Below are 26,567 nucleotides of genomic sequence, written 5' to 3' on the forward strand. Positions count from 1 at the left end.
AGAGAGAGAGAGAGAGAGAGAGGCAGAGACACAGGCAGAGGGAGAAGCAGGCTCCATGCAGGGAGCCCGACGTGGGACTCGATCCAGGGTCTGCAGGATCACGCCCTGGGCTGCAGGCGGCGCTAAACCGCTGCGCCACCGGGGCTGCCCCACAACCGTTTTTAAATATTTTAAGTTATGCCTCTGGACTTGGAGAGACCAAGTGAAGGTAGGGAGGTAGAAGAGAGCTCAATCCCCAGTTACTACAACAGGAACTCAGCAAATGTATCTAAAACTTAAGATGTCCTGTACAACTGGAGGAATACAAAAGAATTAGATTTATTTTGTTGAAGTACTTATAGGTCAGTTGGAAATGATATTTACATCCACATATGGTATGAATGAAAAAAGGCAATTAATGGGAAATAACAATATTGCATTGTGAATACCAATATTTAAGGATAACATAGTGTTATTCAGATGACGTTTTATGGCAACTGATACTAAGTAGTTGGTTTGGGCTGTATAATACCTGAAATTCATTTGGATCACAGCAGATACTGCTGTTAATATTTACCTAGAACAGTCATGAGTAAATGAATCCATTTCCTTCCACATACAAGTTAGATTATGAATAATATTTTAAACTTTTAAAGAAATCTATTGCAATTACATAAACAGCTTGACTATTTCCTACCAGCTGTTCTCAGGAATGTATTTTACCTTAATGCACTTAACAGCCTCAGGGACACAGATGTTATAAAAGGCTTTAAATACTATAATTAACTTGAACCAGAATTGGTTCTTAAGAAACAAGGCATATACAACTTAGTAACAAATCAGTAAGCAGTTTCAGATTCATATAAAAAAAAGGGCAAATCAACCAGAAAAATGTTTTACTCTCAAATGAGCAGTGATTCTTAGTATCACTATTATGTATCTACCAGTCACGCTTGACAGGTATGATATTTGCACAAGCCTCAGTCCCTAAGGAAGGTGAGGTCTGAATAGCAACTGTGCTCTACCACCAAGGGAGCAAGCAGAGAAAAGCCCACTTCCATTACAAAAAGAACAAGAAACGGGCATCTGGGTGGCTCAGTGGGTTAGTGAATGCTCAGGTCAAGATCTCAGGGTTGTGGAATGGAGCCCCAGTGGGGCTCCCTGCTCAGCAGGGAGTCTGCTTCTCTCTCTGCTCCTCCCACCTCTTCTGTTCTCTCTGGATCATTCTCTCTCTCAAAATAAATAAATAAAATCTTTTTAAAAGACTCACTGTTTTTATATTCCATGAGGTTACATAATGACTACAGGAAATTTGTGTTCCTTCTCCCCATAAAAGCACTTGAAGACTATTCATAAAAAAATGTTTTTCTAAGAAGAGATGCCTCAATGCAACTTGGCCCTAAAATAAAGTTCATCTCGGTTGCTTTTTAGTTTTGTTTTTAACGAACTAGGGGTGGTAGAAGGGGAGGAGGGCGGGGGGTGGGAGTGAATGGGTGACGGGCACTGGGGGTTATTCTGTATGTTGGTAAATTGAACACCAATAAAAAATAAATTTAAAAAAATTATATAAAAATATAGTAATGAAAAAAGTCAATGAGACTTATTCTCAGCTTAGAAATTATGATTTGGGTGGCGTAGAAAAAAAAAAGAAATTATGATTTGAAAAAAAAAGAAAAAGAAATTATGATTTGGAAAAACCACTCTTACATGAGTAAAAAATTCATAATTCCTATCACACTGGCTTTTCAATTACATTGAACCTGAACTTCTGGCTTCCTGGCTTCACTTCCATTTCTATGCAGCCTGTACACATCCCAGAGGTCTTCACATGGGCTAATCCTTGGGCCTCTTAAGCCAATGTCGTATCTAGCTTATAACATTTCAACCTTACAGCACTTTATCCAGCTGCCTTCCTTCATTCATATGCCTGGTATTTTGGACTTTCTTTAAAACAAAAGAGATTGATGCTCCTGTAAATTTATGTTAGGCAACTTGAGCACGAATTTGGCATCATAGCCATTTTTATACATGGCTTCACCTTACTGCCTTTTGTAGCCCCCTGAGCAGCAATTTCTAAAACCTCACTGCTCTCTTTTCCACTAAGGTCAGGAACACAGCAGGGATGTCCACTATCACCTCTGCTGTTCAGCACAGTACTATAAATCCTAGCGTCAGCAATCAGACAACAAAAAGAAATAAAAGGCATTCAAATAGGCAAAGAGGCACAGGCAGAGGGAGAAGCAGGCTCCATGCAGGGAGCCCGATGCCTGTGCCTGTGCCTCTGCCCCCCCCCCCCCCCGTGTCTCTATGAATAAATAAATAAAATCTTAAAAAAAAAACCCAAATAGGCAAAGAAGTTATCAAACTCTCACTCTTTGCAGATGACATCATACTACATGGAAAACCCAAAAGATTCCACCCCAAAATTGCTAGAACTCATTTGGTAGTTCAGCAACATGACAAAATATAAAATCAATGCACAGAAATCAGTTGCATTTCTATACAGTAACAATGAGAGAGAAGAAAGAGAAATTAAGGCATCAATCCCATCAATCCCATTCACAATTGCACCCAAAACCATAAGATACCTAGAAATAAACCTAACCAAAGAGGCAAAGGATCTGTACTTTCTGTACTCAGAAAAGTATAGGATACTCACGAAAGAAATTGAGGAAGACTCAAAGAAATGGAAACATGTTCCATGTACACTGATAAGAATAACTATTGTTAAAATATCTATGCTACCTGGAGTAATCTATATATTCAATGCAATCCCTATCAAAATACCATCAGCTTTTTTCGCAGAGTAGGAACAAATAATCCTAAAATTTGTATGGAACTAGAAAATGACCCTGAATGGCCGAAGGAATGTTGAAAAAGAAAACCAAAGCTGGTGGCATCACAATTCTGGACTTTAAGCTCTATTACAAAGCTGTAGTCATCAGGAAGGTATGGTACTAGCCCAAAAACAGACATATAGATTAATGGAACAGAATAGAGAACCCAGATATGGACTCTCAACTCTATGGTCAACTAATCTTCAACAAAGGAGGCAAAAATATACAATCGAGAAAAGACAGTCTTTTCAACAAATAATGTTGGGAAAATTGGACAGGGCCATACAGAAGAGGGAACCTAAACCTTTTCCTCACACCATACACAAAACAGACTCAAAATGGATGAAAGACCAAAATGTGAGACTGGAATCCATCAAAATCCTAGAGGAGAACATAGCCAGAGACCTTGGCCACAGCAACTTCTTACTAGACACGTCTCCAAAAGCAAAGGAAACAAAAGAATAAACTATTGGGACTCCATCAAGATAAAAAGCTTTTGTGCACTAAAGAAATAGCTGTCTAAATCAAAAGACAGTGGACAGAATGGCAGAAGATATTTGCAAATGATATATCATATAAAGGGCTAGTATCTAAAATCTATAAAGAACTTCTCAAACTCAACACCCAAAGAACAAATAATCCAGTCAAGAAATGGACAGAAAACATGAACAGACATTTCTCCAAAGAAAACATACAAATGTCCAACAGACACAGGAGAAAATGCCCCACATCACTCGGCATCAGGGAAATACAAATCAAAACTACAATGAGATACCACCTCACACCGGTCACAATGGCTAAAAAGAAAGTCAGGAAACAACAGATGTTGGAGAGGATACGGAGAAAGGGGAATCCTCTTACACTGTTGGTGGGAATGCAAGCTTGTGCGGCCTCACAACGTTCCTCAAAAAGGAAGGTCCTCAAAGAGGTTGAGGTTGTGGAGGTTCCTCAAAAAGTTAAAAATAGAGCTACCTTACAACCCAGCAGTTGCACTCCTGTGTATTTACCCCACAGATACAAATGCAGTGATCCGAAAGGGCATCTGCACCCCAGTGTTTACAGTGGCAATGGCCACAATAGCCAGATTATGGAAAGAGCCCAGATGTCCATCGACAGATGAATGGATAAAGAAGAGGTGATATATGTATATATAATGGAATACTACTTAGCCATCAAAAAATGAAATCTTGCCATTTTCAATGATGTGGATGGAATTAGAGGATATTATGCTAAGTGAAATAAGTCAATCGGAGAAAGACAATTATATGATCTCATTTGTATGTGTCATTTAAGGAACAAAACAGAGGAGCATTGGGGAAGGGAGGGAAAAAGAAGATGAAATCAGAGAGAGAGAGAGAAACCATAAGAGACTCTAATCACAGGAAACAAACAAGGGTCGCTGGAGAGGAGGGGCATAGGGTGATGGGTACCTGGGTGAGAGACATTAATGAGGGCACGTGATTAATGAGCACTGGGTGTTATATAAAACTGATGAATCATTGATGTCTACCTCTGAAACCAATAATACATTATATGTTAATTGAATTTAAATAGAATTTAGAAATTTAAAAAAACACTTCACTGTTCTTGTAAAGTTCTATCCTACCATGCAACCCACTCTCTCAAATGGCCTTGCCTCCTTAGTAATTTCATTAAGTAGATGCTTAGTGATCCCATACCATGTTCCTGGGCACTGCGCCTGCAAGTCCCAATAAGAGACATGATCCCTGCTCTTAGAGAGGATGGAGTCCAGTGAGAAGGCAGGTGATGGAACACCCCATTGTCACAAGCATTATGCAGGAGTACACAGTACTACTGTAGCATGTGATGTTAGCACAATGTCATGGGGAGGGTCAGAAAAGGCTTCCCAGAAGTCCTACACAAAGTGTTATTTTCCCCCAAAGTAACATTAAAGCCAAAAGCCCCAGAGAAGCACACACAGGTGAGAAGACAAGGGAGGCAAGGTGCATGAACCCTGGGAACAAGCACTCAAAAGCCCTCTGATGAGGAGGAGGAGCCCATTCAGGAACCTGTACTGATCTGCCCACGTGGTGAGAACAGAAGAGCGAGGAGAGTTGTGAAAGGTGAGACTAAAGAGTTGAACAGGGATGGAATCAGGTGAGACATTATAATGTCAATAATCCTGAACTTTGCTGTTAGCATGGAGAAATATTAATACACGAGAGACAGGATCATATCTGTAGCCTAACAACTTATAAAATGCAGGAACTCATCTAAAAAACTTGGGATCTGTATGGGCATGAGAAATTCAGCCCCAGTGATGTTCCATCTTTCCAAGTTTGGTTCTTGTCCTAGCATTTATCTAAGAAGCCAGCTTTCCACTCCTTCCTAAGAAAGTATAAATTAGGGAAGCCCTGGTGGCCCAGTGGTTTAGCGCCACCTTCAGCCCAGGGCCTGATCCTGGAATCCTGGGATCGAGTCCTGCCTCGGGCTCCCTGCATGGAGCCTGCTTCTCCCTCTCTCTCTCTCTCTCTCATGAACGAATGAATGAATAAATAAATCTTTTTAAAAAAAGTATAAATTACATTCTTTAAAATTCTACATTAAAGTTCCCTATCCTGTAAATCCTGATAATTATCTTTCCCTGTACTTTAAGAAAGGTCGATAATGGCAATTTAAGTACTCGAAAACAACTTTTGCATCATTCAGAGGTCTTAAATCTCCTTTAGAAAGAAGGGAGGGTCTAAAACCCAAATCATGAGTTAACTATATTGACATCACTTATTCATGAGATTATAGTAAAAGTTTCTTGGATCATATTTTTGAAAATCTGCATTCCAACTCACCTTTCTGTCATTATCATATTTAGAATGAATTCCCAAAACATCCCAAATATTAGCATCTGGAAATATATCTAGGAGAACACTCTTCACATTGTCCACAGTGAGGATATTGTCATTCTTCACTTTTTGGTACATCTACAGAAATAAAGGTTTTATAATTAATTTTCATCTTATGGCAATTAGCTTTCTTTCTTATCCTGAACATGCAGATTTATAAAATAAAAACACACTTTATACTTTTAAGTTCTAAGTATACCACATATGTACATATATACACATGTCCCCCACCCACACAGATAATTCATTTTAACCACACAATATATCTCCCAATAAAAATGGTTTTGTGACTATTTCATAGCTTTCAAAAATATCATAGCATGTTCTATTTTGCTCAAACTAGTTACTGTGATTCTTAGTAAAATAATGGCTCCCTTTATTTAAAAAGGTATGTATAAAATATTTTAAATGACTTTTTTTCAGAAAGGCTTTATTTCATTCCTGATTGCTCTCCTGTAAAGACCTTGACTAGGTTTCCTCTGTACCTCCATTCCCCCCCACCCCCACCTCAGTTACTGTAAGCAGAGTGGCGTGATATAAGTTGTAGCTCCTTTATTTTCTTGTTTCATTTCTCTTTCATTATAGACCCTCTTCTATGCCCCAGACATTCTGCTAGGCATGGGGAAAGGGGCAGCTCTGCCTCAAAGAGAGAAGGTATGTCCGGGCAGATGTCTCAGTTGAGACATAAATATGAACACTGACCTCGCATTAAGACATTCTGGAGAAAAAACTTCCCAAGGAGAAGAAACTTGTACTTACAAACACCACTTAGTAGCATTTTGATATATGGATATCTCTCACTTCTCCAAAGTTCATGTTATGACACCTTTTTTTTTTTTTTTTAACAAGAGTGACATAAGTATCTGTTTTCACTAACCAAAAAAAATCCAGAGAGGATCTTTGCTTTTATGAAAAATGTTAGAAAATGAAAATAGCATTCAGTGTTTGTTTTGCAGTGAGAGTGGCCCTGCCAGGCTCCATCCCCAGGAACTACAACTCTGGGATCTCACCATCAAGCTGCCAGAGCTTTGAACTGTGTCTGCAAACATCTGTGCTTTCTCAATTTATTCTGTGCATCATTAGCAAGATATGTCCTAAGGTGTAAAAAAAGCCTAAAAGAGGTTATTTTTTGGTTCTGGAAAATACTCAATAACTTTTCCATATAAATTGATGGTGACTGCTTCTTTCCTTTACACCATTTGGACTTAGTACATAAGGTTTCTTAGGAATGCTTTACTCTCAGAAGCGGGGGAACCTGCATCAGTCAAGAATGTTGTTTTGAGGACACCCAGGTGGTTCAGCTGGTGAAGTGTTTGCCTTTGGCTCAGTTCATGATCTCAGGATCCTGGGAACAAGCCCCAAGACCTGTCCCACATGGAGCTCCCTGCTTAACAGGGAGCTTGCTTCTCTTTCTCCCTCTGCCCTTTCCCCCTGCTCTCGAGTGTGTGCTCCCACTCTCTCTCTTGCACTTAAGCCTGCCTCTCCAATTCACTTAAAATCATTGCCAGAGAGAGCTGATGGAAGCCCCATGTTATTCCTCATGATAAGGAACCAACATTCTTCTTTATTTCCCTTTTCTCACATAAACCTGGCAACCTGCTCCTTGAAGAAAAGGCACAGGTCTGTAATTAGATCCCACAGTTTAGTTTTATAAGTTTCTTAATTTATAGGTAAGAAGGTAAGATTCCTCCTTGTATCAAGCAGAGTATGCTATGATTTTAGTAACTGAACAAAAAGCAAAAATTTCAGCCTTCTGTAAAACAAACCGGGATTAGAAAAATGAGATTTTTGAATAAAGCAAAAATTATATATGAAAAATTATTGAGATTAGTCATCTTACAAATTAGTCATTTTAAAATAGATATTCTTAAGTTGTCTAAGGCAGGGAGAATGTCTTGCATAAGCTACTTAGATATATAATGAGCCAATGTTCTTATACATTTTTAAAACTGTAAAACTGTTATATACCTTGGTAAGCAAAAACAGCAATTTCAGGTCTTTACTTCTCCACATAATTTTTTTTCTCTCTTTGACTTTATTAAAGTATAACTGACAAATAACATAGCAATTCATTTAAACTGTACAACATGATGGCCTAACAAATGCATAGTGAGGGGATTCCCACCACTGAATTAACTAATATATCCATCATGTGACACAAATTTTCCCTTCTTTTTGGTAAGAACACTAGAATTCTTCTGGCAAATTTCAATTCTACAGTACTGCATTATGAATCACAGTCACCATGCTGTACATGAGACCTGCAGAACTCACTCCTCTCTTTTTAATTCTAATTTGTACCCTTTGACCAGCATTTCCCCATTTTGCCCATCCCCAGGCCAACCACTTTTCTACTTTGTTTCTAGGAGTTTAGCTTTTTTAGATCCCACCTACATGGGGTATTATACAGTATTTATATTTCTTTGATATATTTCACTTAGCCTAATGTCTTCCAGGCTCATCCATGTTGTCACAAATGATAGGATTTCCTTCTTTTTAAAGGCTGCATAAGGGCAGCCCGGGTGGCTCAGTAATTTAGCGCCACCTTCAGCCTAGGGCCTGATCCTGGAGACCTGGGATCAAGTCCCATTTTAGGCTCCCTGCATGGAGCCTGTTTCTCCCTCTGCCTGTGTCTCTGCCTCTCTCTTTCTCTGTTGTGTCTCTCATGAATAAATAAAATCTTTAAAAAATAAATAAAAAATAAAGGCTGCATAATATTCTGATTTATGAATACATACATACATACACACCATACATTTTTCTTTGTCCATGCATCCACTGATGGATACTTAAGTCACTTCCATACCTTGGTTATTGTGAATAATGCTGCAGTAAATGTGGGAGTACAGATAACGCTTTAAGATACTGATTTCATTTCTTTGGATACACAGCTGAGGTGGGATTGTTGGTTCATACTGTGGTGCTATTTTAAATTTCCTAAGCAACTTCCAGACTGTTTTCCATAATGGCCGTACCAATTATATTCTCAGAGGGTTCCCTTTTCTCTACATGATGCTAGCTAGCATCTTTCATCCTGTTTGTCTAATAACAGACCCCCTACAGGTGTGAGATGACAGCTCACTGTGGGCTTTGATTTACATTTCCTTGATGACTAATCAAGTCTAGCACCCTTTCATATACCTGCTGGTCATCTGTATGTCTTGGGGAAAATGGCCATTCAGATCTATTGGGTTGTTTACTTTTTTTTGTTTGTTTTTTTGCTATTGAGTTGTATGAATTCCTTGTATATTTTGGACATTAACTTCTTATTGAATAGGTAGTTTGCGAATATTTTCTCCCATTCCACAGCTGTTTTGTTTCACTGATAGTTTCCTTTGCTGTGCAGACGCATTTTATTTTGATATAAACCCCTTGTTTATTTTTGCTTTTGTTGCCTTTTTGTTGTCAAGTCCAAAAAATCATTGCCAGGATCAATGTCAAGGAACTTACCCCCCGTGTTTTCTTTTAGAACGGTTTCAAGTCTTATGTTCAACTTTTTAATCCATTTTCAGTTAACCTTTGTGTCTGGTATAAGATAGGGATTCAGTTTCATCACTTTGCATGTGGATATCCAGTTGTGTCAATTTACTACAATCTACTTCCTACTAATCCTAACTTTATGTTATCAAAATATCAAATTTTAAGTACCAATACAGATCCATTTAGTCCTTCATTCCTCTGTACAATTATTGTCATATGTTATATATGTTAAAATTTGTTTTGTTTCATCTTGTGCAATTTAAACATGATAAAATATATTCTTATAGCCTTTTGTATGTACCATATATTTACATTTTATTTACCTCTTCTTGTGAATGTGAGTTACCATCTGGTGTTGCTTCCTCTCAGCCTGAAGGATCTCCTTTGGTAGTTCCAAGAATTCTATCTGTGAATATTTTTATTTTGATCTTTTTGCAAGGATCATAGTTCATGTACCTCTTGTTGAACTTCTGAAAACTGACTTATTTCATGTATTCTGTCCAGTTTTATATTTGCTTACTGTGAGATAGTTAATCTGATTACCCCATTGTGGCCAAAGCTAAAGCCTTAAATTACTTCCGCATTCTCAAACATGCATTCAAAAAGTATTCATCTAGTATGTAACATACATTTTTAAAAATCTTAATCTTATAAGGTAGGAAGAGAAAATTAAATTACTTGTAAGTTTGCATAGCCACTGTGGAGAGCTGAGTTACACAGTCAGACTGTTTTACTACATAAATACTGTATTTACTCTACCATAATCCTCTATCAAATGTCAATAATTTTCATATACTTACAATTCTGACCTTCAATTATATTCCTTTCTCCTGATATTGTATTTGCAAATTATGTAATTTAGATAAAATAACTTTCTCATTGAAAATAATGAAACAATATTAAAGAGATTTTATAATTCACATATTTTACTAAAAGACTAGATTTTTGCTCAAATTATTCTAAATTAGTGAAGCTAAGTCATCTAAAGGACAATACATTCTCAAGAGAATGTTAGCTCAATCATGTTTTACTTTTCTATAGGCTACAAAAATTTTAGGGTTGAAGCATACATAGCTTGAATAACTACCAATATTCACACACTTCTGACCATGGTGGAAGTCAGACTATAGTCTATAGTCTAGTATGCTTTAAATATTCCTTCCTCGGGATGCCTGGGTGGCTCAGTGGTTTAGTGCCTGCCTTCAGCTCAGGGTGTGATCCTGGGGTCCTGGGATCCGAGTCCCACATCGGGCTTCCTGAATGGAACCTGATTCTCCCTCTGCTTGTCCCTCTGCTTCTCTCTCTCTGTCTCCATGAATAAATAAAGAAAATCATAAATAAACAAATATTCCTTTCTCACACATTTTCACGTTTTTCCCTCTCCTTCCTCTAATTGCTTAGTATAAATTTTAGGCTATAGCATATATTTAATATTTTTATGCTGCACTGTATAGAAACCTATGGTTTAAGTGTAATTTGGTTTTCCAAGATATTACAGTATTATGCTGAGCATCACAGAAGGTAATTCAAAAGGGTCAGTGATTGAGAAGCATGGCATCTCATTCCTCTGTACAAAAATTATACAAATTTATGTCTGATAGAAGATACTTACAGAATAGAGTCAATGGAGCAAATTAAGATAATCTAGGTAAAGAGAATTTCAAAAGGTCTTCAAGTTTCTCAGTTTTGAATATTATACCGATCCTTTCACAATAAGCAGGCCAGACTTCAAAAAGCTACATCAGTTTGAATAAGTCCCTTAAAACTCTTACACCAATAAATTAATAAAAGTAAGACTGACACACAAGATTGACACATAATCCACAGCACTGTTTTATGGAACAAAGTATATCCCCACATCACTGAAGTGCAGGTAGTTTCTGTGCCCCCCCCCCCCCCCCCCCCCCCCCCCCCCCCCGCCAAACAGTAAGTTTGTGAGGTATTCCATGGTGTTCCCAGGAGCTACTGAAGCAGGGCAGGGAGTTTATAGGGCTTTGGTAATTTCATATTCTCACTTTGAAGAACCACCTGCCTTGTTGTAATAGTGAATGAACACTAAAGACCAATGAATTTTAAAACGAACAAAAGCTAGTTTCTAAACTATAGTCTGACTTTCTTAAGTATTGTTAAATACAGTTCTTTAATACACTTGCTTCCACAATGGGCCGTAACAGTTTCAAAACCTCAATTATGAAATAAGCTTCCCATATCTTACTGTTCTTTAATCAAGTTCTTACCAATTGCTTTTTTTTTATACAATCTCTTTGTCAAACTCAGTACCTATCCTGCTATTTCCACCTCCATTTGCTGTCATGAAGTGATCTCCTTCTCTTCTGAAATTCTTTAGGAAGGGTCTACATACTTAGTCATTTAGAATATTTAAGTTTGCAGTAATCTTCTTTATTCATGTTTTTTTTTTTCCAAGACCTAGTTCAGGAATTCTTCCCTAACCATTTTCTATGAGTATGTTTTCCTCTAAACTTTATATATACAATTTAAATTGCATTAGCAGCTGGAGAAGCTCAAGTAAATTCACCTATTTTGGCAGTCTCAGTTGCCAAATTTATAAAGTGGGGACATTATGTACCTCAGTTGGGAGTTGGAAGAATTAAATTTATCTATATTAATTCCCATGATCATTTTTAATAAACTTTGAAAGATAAATGAGAATAATTACAGTAATACCCAGTATATAGTCTAAAGAAATTATACCTAGTGCACTCACTTGTACTATGGAAATAAATGCCTCTGATACATCATGTTCTTCTGCAATATAGTTGAAAGCTCGCCAAAGAGCAACGCCAACGTCATCTGTTCCATCAATTTCATCATCTGTGCTAACAATGAACACAAAACCAATTCTGGGAAAAGAAGGTGAATAAGGAACGTTAAAACTTAAATCACAACCAATCATCATTTTTCAACATTACTAAACTATAACATGTAGATGGAAGAATGTGTTAATAGAGGGGATAGGGGAGTAATATATTTGAAAAGGTTTGATTTGTAATGTCTATTCAACAACATTTGCCTAACTAATGGATTCCTCTAAACTGTCAAACTCTGGTGGTGAAATTATCTAATGACCATGTTTTTCCAGAAAAATAAAGGGGAAGTGTACTCTTAACACAACCTCAGGGAAATGGATTCATCTTTAGACACCCAAAGTGATCAGATCATTCTCTCAGGAAAGTAACAGTTGGTAAATGAGATTACTAAGAAGCTTTGATTAATAGAGTCTATCATAAAGGTAATGACACCTCACAGCACAGCTGTGTTGTGACAGGCATTAAAGATGACCACTGCTTTGAATCCCACATCAACACTCTGTGTAATACTCTGTAGTACAACATGAACATTACTGGATTTCCTTCAGTTGACCATTTAATGTTATAAATTGACAATTACCTAAGAGGAATTTTATGATAATAGAAAAGTTCAGCAAGTTTTATAAAATCCAAGGCATACTCTTGAGCAGGATCAATAAACAGAACCTAAAAGAAAGTAGATAGTTTATAAATCACTATTGTGTTTTAACACTTTGGAATTTTCATGAATTTCAAGTTTCTATTTTCTGTCACTAAAAGTATGAAACCAAGGTACAGTCTTTTTTTTTAAAGAAATTTCTAGGGATGCCTGGGTGGCTCAGCGGTTGAGCATCTGCTTTTGGCTCAGGGCATGATCCCAGAGTCCTGGGATTGAGTCCCAGGCTCAACATCAGGCTCCCTGCAAGAAGCCTACTTCTCTCTCTGCCTGTGTCTCTGCCTCTGTTTCTCTTGTGAATAAATCAAATCTTTAAAACATAATAAAAGAAATTCCTAACAATTCTAAAGAATTTTATATAAGAAGGAATTTCACAGGTAATGAAGGATTTCTAAAAGGTGCACATCTGTTAAATACATGGAATTCAAGATCAGATCACTCATCCTCTTTTTGAAGCACAGCACAAAGTAATTTTTTAAAATATTTTTATTAAAAGATTTTATTTATTCATGAGAGATACAGAGAGAGAGGCAGAGACACAGGCAGAGGGAGAAGCAGGCTTCATGCAGGGAGCCCGATGTGGGACTCTGGGACTCGATCCCAGGACGCTGGGATCATGCCCTGAGCCAAAAGCAGACACTCAACCACTGAGCCACCCAGGTGTCCCAAGTAAATTTTTTTAAATAACAAATGAAATACCTTATTCTAAATGTGCACTGGATTTTCCATAACTGTTTTTTTAAAAGAAGACAGTAATTGATTTTTGAAAAAAATTGCATTAATTTAACTGCTTGTTCTACATTGCTGTAGGAAATAACATATTCGCTTTCTTTGTGGAAAACAAAAAAAAAGCCCTAGCTAAGTGTTTTCTGCATATTTCACAGTTGTGTAAGGTTATTCAATACTGTAACAGTGACCTCATATGCATAGATGATAAAATATTTCTAGATTTTTCTCTGAAATGTACTAAGCTTTAATCTTTAATTAGTTCTTTATAATATAGAAGGGGAAAAGTTCAAATTCCTTTCAGAAAATGTAAAATAACTCATTAATTTTGCATCGGAAGTAGGAAAGCACATGTAAATAAGAAGAGGCAGATTATGTGTGGCATTGCTGGCTTTGGATGCCTTAGCAGCCATGCCACCCCAAGCTTGTTATATCAGGCAAGTATTTCCCTCCTTATTACAGATGCCTATTCACTCAGAACAGGGTTATCCAAAAAGAATGCTGATACCTTTTAAAAAGATGTCTACAAAATATCATATAAAACTCACCAAATTATGAAAATTACGCCTTATGGAAGGTATAGTTCCAGGGAATACTGGCTTGAGAAGCTCCTGGCAACTTGCAGGCCATGTAACATACAAATCATCATTTTCTAGGTCATTGATCCACTAGAAAAGAATCCAGAAATCTGTGAAAGCTATATCAAGATAACACTTAAATCATTTAAACCATTTTAATTTAAATCAGTTTTCACTTTAACAAAGTAAAAATACACAGAAAGTTCTAGATTTCTGATTAAAGACAAGAAGCCAGTTGGGTTTTCTTTAAATTAAGGAATACAATGTGCAACAATTTTACATCCCAATGGTCTTTTATTCTTTTTGTATATTTTTTTTATTGGAGTTCAATTTGCCAACATATAGGGCTTATCCTGTCAAGCGCCCCCCCTCGGTGTCCGTCACCCAGTCACCCCAACCCCCCACCCACCTCCCTTTCCACCACTCCTTGTTCGTTTCCCAGAGTTAGGAGTCTCTACATGTTCTGTCACCCTCACTGATATTTCCCACTCATTTTCTCTCCTTTCCCCTTTATTCCCTTTCACTATTTTTTTGTATTCCCCAAACGAATAAGACCATAGAATGTTCGTCCTTCTCCGATTGACTTACTTCACTCAGCATAATACCCTCCAGTTCTATCCACCTCGAAGCAAATGGTGGGTATTTGTAGTTTCTAATGGCTGAGTAATATTCCATTGACCACATCTTCTTTATAGACCACATCTTCATAGACCACATACATAGACCACATCTTCTTTATCCATTCATCTGTCAATGGACACCGAGGCTCCTTCCACAGTTTGGCTATTGTGGACATTGCTGCTATAAACATCAGGGTGCAGGTGTCCCAGTGTTTTACTGCATTTGTATCTTTGGGGTAAATTCCCAGCAGTGCAATTGCTGGGTCATAGTACAGTTCTATTTTTAACTCTTTGAGGAACCTCCACACAGTTTTCCAGAGTGGCTGCACCAGTTCACATTTCCATCAACAGTGCAAGAAGGTTCCCCTTTCTCCACATCCTCTCCAACATTTGTTGTTTCCTGTCTTGTTAATTTTCGCCATTCTTACTGGTGTGAGGTGGTATCACATTGTGGTTTTGATTGGTATTTCCCTGATGGCAAGTGATGCAGAACATTTTCTCATGTGCTTGTTGGCCATGTAGAGGTCTTCTTCCTCTGTGAAATTTCTGTTCATGTCTTTTACCCACTTCATGATGGATGATTTCTTGGGTATTGAGTTTATTGAGTTTTTATTGAGTTCTTTATAGATATTAGATACTAGCCCTTTATCTGATATGTTATTTGCAAATATCTTCTCCCATTCTGTAGGTTGTCTTTTAGTTTTATTGACTGTTTCTTTTACTGTGCAGAAGCTTTTTATCTTGATGAAGTCCCAATAGTTCATTTTTGCTTTGGTTTTCCTTGCCTTCATGGATGTATCTTGCAAGAAGTTGCTGTGGCCAAGTTCAAGAAGGGTGTTGCCTGTGTTCTCCTCTAGGATTTTGATTGATTCTTGTCTCACATTTACATCTGTCATCCATTTTGAGTTTATCTTTGTGTATGGTATAAGAGAATGGTCTACTTTCATTCTTCCGCAGGTGGCTATCGAATTTTCCCAGTATCATTTATTGAGGAGACTGTCCTTTTCCCAGTGGATAGTCTTTCCTACTTTGTTGAATATTAGTTGACCATAGAGTTGAGGGCCCATTTCTGAATTCTCTATTCTGTTCCATTGATCTGTGTCTGTTTCTGTGCCCGTACCACACTGTCTTGATCACAGCTTTGTAGTACAACCTGAAATTGGCATTGTGATGCCCCCGGCTGTAGTTTTTTTTTTTCAATATTCCCCTGGCTATTTGGGGTCTTTTCCGATTCCACACAAATCTTAGGATGATTTGCTCCAACTCTCTGAAGAGAGTCCATGGTATTTTGATAGGGATTGCATTAAATGTGTAAATTGCTCTGGGTAGCATTGACATTTTCACAATATTAATTCTTCCAATCCATGAGGAGCATGGAAATTTTTCCATCTCTTTGTGTCTTCCTCAATTTCTTTCAGAAGTGTTCTGTAGTATTTAGGGTACAGATCCTTTACTTCTTTGGTTAGGTTTCCCAATGGTCTTTTAGATTAAGCCTCCTCCACCCCCAAAACAACTGACTTCTAATTCGTTTATTTTTCATATTAAAAAATACAGTTGTAGGGGCGCTTGGGTGGCTCAGTCGGTTGGGCATCTGCCTTCAGCTCGGGTCATGATCCCAGGTCCTGGGATGGAGCCCTGCATCAGGCTCCCTGCTCAGCAGGGAGTCTGCTTCTCCCTCTTCCTCTGTCTGCCACTCTCCCCTGCTTGTGCTCTCTTTCTACCCCCCCTCTCTAATAAATAAATAAATAAATAAATAAAATCTTTAAAAAATGTTTTAAAAGAACACAAAAAAAATTGTATCTAAATTACTCTCCATAAACTACTTGACAGAAATTAAGTGTTTATCTCAATCATCAGCAGTATAGGAGGCAGGGATGTCCTCCACCTCCCTTCTCAAATTTTAACACTTAGACATAAGAAAAATAAAACATGAGGGCAGCCTGGGTGGCTCAGCAGTTTAGTGCTTGCCTTCGGCCCAGGGAGGGATTCTGGGGACCCGGGATCGAGTCCCACATCGGGCTCCCTGCATGGAGCACGCTTCTCCCTCTGCCTGTGTCTCTGACTCTCTCTCTCTGTCTCTCAAGAATAAATAAATAAAAAGAAAAAGAAGACAAGATACCTTGGATGTCCAATTCTAATCAAGAGTAACAATTTATACTAGACGAAGCCACCTGCCTGAAACAAGGCTAATGGCTGAGGAAGACATAGAAACCACTGTTTAGATGCATGGAGGTAGGATCAAACAATTATTGAGAGTGGAAGAGTTACAATCCTTGAAGGCAGGAGGCACAGCAAACAAGGTCCACATTCACCTCAATTCCATCCCTTTGGGCATTTTTCCAAATTGCAGCCTAGAAGAACTAATTCAAACAGAAAATGACGGTCATATTGGGCTGGAAAGACAGAAGTCAAAATTGGGGTTGCCTTTATAATAGGGATTTGGTGGGGGAATTCCAGGAGAAGAGAAAAGCGCAGGGAAGAAACCAAACAACCTGTGTCCCTATACAAATTCTTCTCATTTGCTGACTATGAACCTGCACATACACATGGCAGCCCTCCCTCGACCCCCACCACCACTGCCAAAAAAAAAAAGAAGAAGAAGGGGGAGGAAGAAGAAGGAGGAAGAAGGGAGAAGGGAGAAGGAGGAGGAGGAGAAGGAGGGAGGAGAAAGGAGAAAAGAAGAAGAAGGAGAAAGGAGAAAAGAAGAAGAAGGAGAAAGGAGAAAAGAAGAAGAAGAAGAAGAAGAAGAAGAAGAAGAAGAAGAAAGAAGAAAGAAGAAAGAAGAAAGAAGAAAGAAGAAGGAAGAAGGAAGAAGGAAGAAGGAAGAAGGAAGAAGAAGAAGAAGAAGAAGAAGAAGAAGAAGAGCCAGGGAAAACCGACACTGGGACTTTGAAGCTGCAGCCACACATAGTAATAAGGACACAGAAGTTGAGGTCCAAAGTCTTAACACTTTGGTAAACACTGCACTTTCAGAAACCAAAAGGGCTAGCCCCGAGGAGACACAAAGTAGAAGAGCTCCCACAAAGCCTAAAACTGTGCCTCAACAGAGCCAGGTGAGATCTGGCACTCAGACTGCTGGAGCAAACCTGACATGCGTTTGCTTCTGTAACTTCACATTGGCAATTTTGGGCTCCTACCAGAAACTGCCATGCCAAAAAAAGGACCAAATATTAAAATGCAAGAGGAAAACCAGACAATGCAGAGAGACTTAGGCAAGAACTTTAAAAGAATTACGATTAATATATATATATTATTAAAAAAATAGATGGAAAGATAGAAAATGTTAAGAGAACTAAAATCCATTACAAGAAGACCCAAAGGGATACTCTAGATTTTAAAACTGTAATTAGGAACTGTGAGAACTTCCTAGGAAGATTTAACTACAGACTGGATACGGAGGAAGACAGTAATAAGTCAGTTGAATGACAGATCAATAGAATGTATATTAACTAAAGTGCACAGAGAACAAAAATAATGCAAAATCAAAACAAATGCTGAAACAGATGTATGACATAGGTTAAGCAGTCTAGCATGTGCCGCTCAAAGTCCCAGAGAAGAGGGAGGAGGAGACCAGAGGCATCGAGGAAACCAGGCAGCTTCTGCAGTGTTCCAGACACGAGGTTTGAGAGTGTTTAACCAAGTTAAAAAAAAAAACAAAAAACCCCAAGTCAGAGGTAGTACTTTCAGAGAGAAGACTGAATAAAGTAAATAAATAAAAAGATATAAATAAATAAAAAGTCTTAATAAATAAAAAGACACATACAAAGGAGACAGGTAAGAGCAGGAAATCTAGGATAACCCACAGCTTTCAGAAAGGAAGAATGTACCCACACCCAGACAGAAACTGTAAGAGAAGCCAGCTGTGCAGGGGAGAGGCCAGGCAGGTAGAAAGGGAGCTGGCTCAGTCTGGGATACACTGACCAAGTGCATAAAGACACGTGGGCAGGGTCAGCTGCAACAATTTCTATTTTGTGGTTCACAAGTATGATGGTGATCTGGGATTAGCTTCTCTTCACTATAATCTGTCCTGGTACTACTGAGGGAGATAGGAGGGAGAACTTTGGTCTCCCTGGAAAAGTAGGTAGTCATGTACCTCATTTGTGTTTTGGAGGTTAATTCCTGCCAAGATGTGAAAGTAACGGGAACAGTTCTAGAGATCTGGTGATATGCTAGGAAGCCCCTGTAAACTGGAATTGCTATAGACTTGACAGCAGTGTCTGGATCAGTTCACTGTTCTCCTACAGGAAAGCAAGGCCAGCAGAAGGAAAGGCACCAAAGCAGAGGATGTGAATATCTGGTCCTCTTGATGGTCAGTCAGTACTGGTTTTAAATGAGGAATTGGCTTATGCTTTATGTATCTGTCCCACTTAATTGGATTAATAACTAGAGGTAGAGCCACTTTTAATAGGAATCAATATATCTGGAGGTGTCTACCGAAAATGCAGATTCCTTGGTCTACCTTCAGACCTACTAAAGCAAGAATCTCAGAACAGCACCTAGGAATCACCACTTAGAACACATGCCCTTGATGATTCTTATCACAAATACTAAAGTTTGAACACTACTACAGCAATGGCCTAACTCATAGCATGGGTGTCAGGTAAGCTAATCTAGGCAATACCCCGATCCATTCTGGAGAACTCCTAAGACAACAGAAATCGCTTTGCGTTCAAGGCCCAGAGCCTGACCTACTCATTTTTCACTCTCAAGTAAGTTTACAGAAGCAGCACCAGTAACTGTAAGAGTGGCCTCAGAAGGCTGTATGCAGAACCAGTGCTGATACTCCAGTGATCCACTCCCACTATTCTGTCGGCCATAACTCTGGCCTTTGTATCTACTAGGCTACCAAGATACTGAATAAAAGATACTGTCATTAATAGATGAGAACTTATAAGACAATCTCATCAATGTACAAGGAGCTACACAGGTCAGCTCATGGACACAAAACATGTCATGGTTTTACAGGATGACTTACGGAGAGAAGCGAAAAACTTAAAAGACTTGTTAATTTACATCTTTTCGGTTTTCTGTAGGGAGTGACATCAGCTAAAATGGTGGAGTAAGGAATTCCAAAACTCCACCCTTACATAAAAGCTGTAAGAATCTAGAAAATTGAGGGAACTCAACATTTTAAGAACTAGGAAAACTAACCCAAAACTTGTAGCAACCTTAACAACATTTATTCAAGAAGAATGACTGATTCTCAGTAAGAGCAGTGAGCTATGTGGTGTGAAACTTATCCTAGTCCCATCTCGCGCTCCCAAGCTGTTCAGTCGCCTTGAAAATGACAGCCTGAATTCTAGTACCAATACCAGAGGAAGCAGAACGGATCTTATTCTGAAAGAGTTTTAGTTTTTGTTTGAACTGTCTGGTGACTCCCTAGAAAACCCATTGAAAAGACTTGTCTTTATCCCGCTAAACTCCTAACAGTGTTTGAGCTTCTACCACATTTTAGTCACTCCTGCCTGCGGCAACAGAAAACAGTTAGGATGAAAGCACAGCAACCAAAATCTGGTGAGGAAAGGGCAATGAGACATTTTGGGAAATAGGGCTTTGAGAAGTTCTAACACATCCTTGGGATTCTAAAAGGCCAACATGCCCAGGGAAGACTGAGAACCCCCAAGTTTTCTCCTCTGGTTGACCTTGAAGCTTGGTGTAAACAAGAAGTGAAGGCTGAGGTGGCTGCATGCTACCTGGCTGAGCACAGGCTGCTCCCCCTCCATCTGCCACACACACAGAGCCCCTAGAAAGACTGGGAGGCTTTGGGGGTCCAGGCATTTAGGTAAATCTGTCCCATACTGAGTACATGACTAGACGAACGTGACAGACTTCTGTGGCCACACAGGAGAAAGCTTACAAAATTAGCTCAGAGAAGTCACTAAACAAATAACAAAAACAACAGCAAACAGCAACAAACCCAAGGAAGGGGAGACTCTGACATCCAGAAGTGACACATTGTAATATTCAAAATGTCCAGGGTTCAACAAAAAGTTACGTGGCACTAAAAAATCCTAAAATAAATTTAACACAATTCTTTTTTCAATAGCATCAGGGAGGATAAAATACTTAGCAATAAGTTTAACAAGTCTGAGACTTGTACACTAAGAGCTACAAAAGTTAGATCATTGAAAGAAAATAAAGAAGATCTGAATAAATGGAACGACATCCCCTATTCATGGTTCAGAAGATTTAATATATTAAAATAGCAATATTCCTCAAATCACCTATGGATTAAATGAAATTTCAATAGAAATTTCAACTATCTTTTTTCCAGAAATGGACAAACTGATGCTGTAACTTATAATGAAAGGCAAGGGTCCTAGGATTGCCAAGATAATCTTGAAAAAGAACAAAGTTGGAGAATTCCTAATTCCCAATTTCAAAACTTCCTACAAAGCTACAGTAACCAAACAGTATGGTATTTGCATAAGGGGAAGATATAGAGCAGTGGAAGTGAACTATGAGTTTGGGATAAACCCATGTGTCTGTGGTGTGCGGATTTATAGCATCATTATGGGGCTTGGACGGGACATTGATGTTATCTAATGTGGTACCCACTGTCAGGAGCAAGTTACATCCTTAAGTTGGGTAAAGAATTCATTTCCTCTGCCTGTGCGGATTGGTGTGTTTTTGAGAGAATGAAATGGCTAGGGGGACTTGGGAACTTTTAAAAAAAGGAAATTAAAGACAAAGATCATAAGCACTTCAGGAATATGGCTACAGCATGGACATCACAGGACAGAAAACAGGAAGCTGTGGCTCGGGCAGGGCTAGTTTAGGTGGAATATGACCAAGGCCCCCTTCATTGGGGGCGGTCTGGCACAGTGCACTGGAAAGGAATTACAATCCAAAGGAGCCAAACATACCATTATACGGTTGTTTTTAATGACTTTAGTGAAATATTAGTGAAACCTGAGGTACCGTGGCAAGGCTAGAAACTGGAAACTAAACTATATAAAATTTAAATTGTGTCTCCTGATGTCTGGGACAGAGAAACTTAGAATGGTTAACCAAGGACGGAAAATACCCAATGACTGTCTTGAGTTTTTACTCAACTTTTAAGCAAGCAACTTTTAAGAAATAAACTGCCAAGGTTTGTTTTTGGGGAGAGTATAAATACAGAGGTCAGAAGTAATGTAACTCAGTGACTGAGCTTTCTCTGTAAAGACAAAAAGTAGAGAGACAGATCCAGCAGAAGAAAAATAATTAAAATAAAAGCAAAGTATTGCTTTCATTCATGAAGAACTGTTTTGACATTAAGATGTCCAACAGATTTTCTGAGCGCTTCCTATGTGATAGGACCTGATGGATGCTGATGATATTTAACAAAGTCCTGGTTTTTGTGGAGCTTATGTTCCACTGGAAGAATATTATACATAAACAAATAAATGCATATATTGGGTGGTAGTAAATGCAATGAAGAAAAAAATCAAGCTTAAATGTGAATTAATTTTGCTGCTCTAACAGACTAAAGTGAAAAGAGTTCTCAGAACTCAGGGCTCTGCATTTTGTGCAGGTAATTTTTTTTATTTAAGTAGGCTCCACACTCAGCACGGAGCCCAATGCAGGGCTTGAACTCAAAACTGTGAGATCAAGATGTGAGCTGAGATCAAGAGTTAGATTCTCAACGGCCTGGGCCATCCAAGTGCCCTGTGCCAGTTGATTTTTTTAAAGGAATCTAGAGAATAAAGTGTCACAAATCATTATCTACCGAAAGCAGGCACTTTCCAAGTGGAAAAGTAAAAGCATTTAACTGCAACACAAAACTTCCCTTAAGAGTATACACACAACATGGATGAACCATGACACAGTATGCCTAATGAAACACACCAGGCAGAAATGGACAAATCTAACACATAATTCCACTTTGATGAAGCACTTAGAAAAGGTAAATTCATGGGGATAGAAAGGAGAACTGAGGTTACCAGGGAGTTTGAAGGGAAGGAAGTGGGGAGTTGCTGCTTAATGGGTAGAGTTTCTGTTTGGAATTATGAAAAGGTTCTGGAAAAATGGATCATGGTGAGGACTGTACAACGCTGTGGGTGTACTTCATGCCACCAAATTACATAGTTCAAAAGGTTAAAAGAGCATATCTTATGTTATATAGATTTCACCTCACTAAAAAATTACTTTCCGACGTTCAGCGAGAAAGGAAGAGAACACCTCCTAAGGCGTCCAAGTGAATCAGAGCCATCACAGCAGAGCAGTGGGGAGATGCACTTGGGTGAGGGCCACTGGGACAGCAGCACAGCTGCTCCTCCCCAGTGGTGACTGGCCTTGCAGCCAACCTGGGGGAGCAGCATGTTATTTTACGAATGGAGCTGGCAAGCTTCCTTATAGATCTATTTCAGAGTAGTCTTGAAAATTACTTCTCTTTTTTTTTTTTTTAAACTTTTTTGCTTTTTGCTCCCAGTGTTCTACAAATGCTTAAAAGCATAAATGGTTAAATCTATAAGTCACAAAGTAGTAAGATTACTAACATGGTTGCTCCTTTTTCCTGATGAAACATTTTTAGAGAAGGTATTTGTTAACTGGGCTTAAAGATATCCAAGTGAAAGTAAAATCGAGTCAATGAGAGAATATGGTCTAAAGAGCAGGAAGACACAGTAACGATAAACATTTATAATAAGACAGAGTGCCCTAGAAAATACAAATGGTAATTAAGAACTTATGTAACTCTTCCTGAGTCTAAGGTCTTTGATGTCTCAGGGAACATACAGCACTTCTTTGGTAGTGATCTCTTTCCATGATTCTTGGATGGTGGACCAACTTTGTAAGTGGGAAGGTTGTCTGGATAGGACAAAAGTAACTGTAATAACTGAACATTTCCAAGAGAATCCCTTAAATTCTTACATGAGACAATTCGCAAGATGGTCAGAGAAGTTTTTCTTCCCATTAATTTTTTTTTCTGATCATGTAAGTCATACATACCCATTGCTAAAAATTTGGAATTTACAGAAAAGCATGAAAGAAAAAAACCCGACAACATATTAAACCACATCACCCAGTAACAACATTCTGATTTATTTCCTTCTGATCCTGTCCCTCTTTTCACATGATAGTATCATGTAAGTCTGTATTTCTCACTTAACATGGGAGCACAATCATTGTTCCCAGTTGTTGAAATAGGTTTATAAACATAATTTTGATGTCTGAAATATACCTGAGTAGATGGATATTAAATTTACAACATTTCTCTGTTATATACTTAACTCATTTCTATTTTGTTTAAAAAATATGCAATGATGATCATATCTTTGGGAATACTTTTCTCCACTTCCTACTGTGGAAGGAATTTCCAGTGAAATTACTTAGATCAAAATCTATAAACACTGTAAGGAAGCCACAGCCATGGCTGCTTCAAAGTCTTTGCCGATTAATACTCTTTTCAGGAGTCCTTATATCCTTTTATATTTCCTCAGTTAAATTGCAGCTTTTAGTTTTAGTAATTAGGGTTATTACATAGTAAAGATATTATTAAGGTATTTGAATTTTTATGTTATTATGAATAAATCACTGTCTTTCAGATGATTTTTGGAAATAAAGCTTTTGATCTGATTACTGTCACCTCAAACTAATTTTACTAAGGTCTTATTTATTATAACGGCTGTTTTGGAAGAGTTTTAGTTATATAATCTGCCACATATTTTTATTTTCTCATTTTAATAGTTATACTTTTTTACACTAATGTTAAATCACAATGGTGATATGGAGATATTTATAGTGATTATGTTGTAATTTGCTCACAGAGTTTCATTGTTAAAAATTATGTCTTATGTTGGTTTGAAATATTCTTTGAACTTATTTGTTCAAAGAATATTTATGTTTTTTGAGTACCTACTAAAACCAGGGACATAATGGTGAGAAAAAATGCATAAAATTCCTATTTTCAAGAAGTATACATAGTCCAGTAAGAAATAAAGACATAAAAGAATCACAGGACAAAATTATAAAATTATAAAAATCAACTGTGCAAAGTATATGGGAGTACTGGTAGTTCTGTAAAATAATAAATACGTATGCATACATACACACAGGTGTGGGGCAGGGAGAGAAAGGGTTAACTCAGCAGGCCAGGTTGCTCAGACCTCACATATTCCCTAGAAGGGCCTATTTCTGTGTTCTCTAGGTTGGCGGCTGCTTCTTTTTTTTTTTTTTTTTCCTAGGTTGGCTTCTGAGAACTGAGCTCTTAAAATGCTCTGACAGAGTTTCTCCCATGTTGAGGTGCCTTGTTGCACTCTGGGGCAGTTTGTACAGAGTTCACGTAAACAGCAGGACTTATGATGAACAGCTGCTTTTCCTCTGAGGTTCTGGAGCTTCAGTGATGAAGAGGAGTCACATAGGCCTCATATCCCCATACGACAGACCCCTTCACAAACTCTGAACTCCCCACTCAAGCTAGCGTGGCTCAGATTGTCACACGTGAAGTCAAGCATGTCCTATACAACTCCACGAGGAGGAGCTTCGTGGAAGCTCCTGCTTGGTGTCCTCTAGACTTCACCGCATGCTGTTTCTCCCTCTGCTGATACAGCTTGTATTCTGCTGCTCTAACAGACTGTGATCATGAGTGGAGCAACCTCTAGGCCCTGTTAGGCCTTTGAGCATATCATTGAGCCTGAGGGTCATCCTGGGGCTCTCAATACAATGCGTGTATGAAAACATCCTCTACTGTGGCTAGTTGAGGACAGCTTCTCTCAGCAAGTACTGTTTGGAGCTGAAGCCTGAAGAAAGACAATCAGATGAATGGATAGAGAGGAAGCATTGTTTCCCCAGCAGGAGAGAAGGGAAAGTAGTGAGAGGAATATTGCACAGTCTGAGAAATGAAAGGAGGGAGAAGGTCCCCGACAGCCTTCCAGGCCACACCGAGGACAAGACGGATCCACGGATCCGTGCTGCAAGCAAGGGTGACATGAGCAGACTCCCGATTTCTGCAGGTGCAGCACAGACCAGATGCATGGGGGTTTCCGGAAACTGGCCAGGGAAGGTTATCATGATAGTAGGTATCAGATAGTATTCTTACATTCCTCAGATTTTAATTACTTGATGTTTTGTTGTTGTTGCTCATGGGGTTACTCTGTTGTTCGTGTTTGTTTTTTTTTTAAAGCTGGAAAGGATCCCTAAGGAGTGAGTTCTTGTGAGGAAACTCAGAACTGGAAGAAGGGGTGAGAAGATACTAGAACGAGAGAGGAGTGAGTCCGTATTTTCACTTTTCTTCTCACTGAGTTCTCCTGCAATCTCTTTGAAATTGTTTAAATTTATTTGAAAGCCTGTCAATATTTGGTTTTATGTTAAGTCTTAAATCTACTAAAGGTTTCAAAAACAAGGAATCACATGAGAACTTACCATTATAGAAGAATGCCTAATATCTAATGCGTAGGTATAGTCCAAAACAAGTGAGTTTAATTTTAAAAATTTGCTCATATCTTCTTTGTTGATCCCAAGACTATGGAGCCCATTCATCATTTTTCCTTCTAGCTTCAGCACATCCAAAAGACTTTTGAAGAGAAGAAAAAAGTTTTAGTTTGATTTGCCAAAAAATAACCTTTAAAGTTTATAGCCCTATTAAAGAATTTGAAACAAATTATGCTGGTATTTTTATTAATAGCAGGAAAAAATATTATTAAATTCATTAACAAACAAGACAAGGAGTTCAACTAGGGTAAACTCATGCTGACTTTTTTTGTGTATAGTGTCAAAATCTCACTATTTAAAAGGCTAGGCAACAAGGTATACTTACTACATTCTTTAGCAAAGAAGTGAAGATATGCTCACCTCTGAAAAAGCCAAAAATGAAGGGAAAAATATACTAGCTCACTATTTTGGTAAATCTACTATTAAAACAAGATAAGATCAAATAGGACCTAAAATATAAAAATTCTGCATAGAAAAAGCCCCATTAAAGCATGAAAGTTCACAACTGTTTAGAATACTTATTAAAATTACTAATCATATATATAATCCTTTGAGAGCTCTTAAACATCATAGAAAAGATTACTGCTAAAA

At 38.2% G+C, this 26,567-nt stretch overlaps 1 protein-coding gene across 6 annotated transcripts in view; it reads right to left on the minus strand.

The window, feature by feature from the left end:
* Positions 1 to 26,567, minus strand: part of UGGT2 (UDP-glucose glycoprotein glucosyltransferase 2) — a 188,006-nt gene that overhangs the window by 81,248 nt on the left and 80,191 nt on the right. For all 6 annotated transcript variants that reach the window (XM_072760866.1, XM_072760864.1, XM_026003635.2 and 3 more), the window contains 5 exons: positions 25,908 to 26,058; positions 13,915 to 14,034; positions 12,566 to 12,651; positions 11,883 to 12,018; positions 5,624 to 5,755 (listed from right to left, as the gene is read on the minus strand). In XM_072760866.1, the coding sequence (XP_072616967.1) occupies positions 5,624 to 5,755; positions 11,883 to 12,018; positions 12,566 to 12,651; positions 13,915 to 14,034; positions 25,908 to 26,058 (625 nt within the window). The remainder of the gene's footprint in view (positions 1 to 5,623; positions 5,756 to 11,882; positions 12,019 to 12,565; positions 12,652 to 13,914; positions 14,035 to 25,907; positions 26,059 to 26,567) is intronic.

Source organism: Vulpes vulpes, chromosome 6 (assembly GCF_048418805.1).
Source record: "Vulpes vulpes isolate BD-2025 chromosome 6, VulVul3, whole genome shotgun sequence".
Lineage (NCBI taxonomy): Eukaryota > Metazoa > Chordata > Mammalia > Carnivora > Canidae > Vulpes > Vulpes vulpes.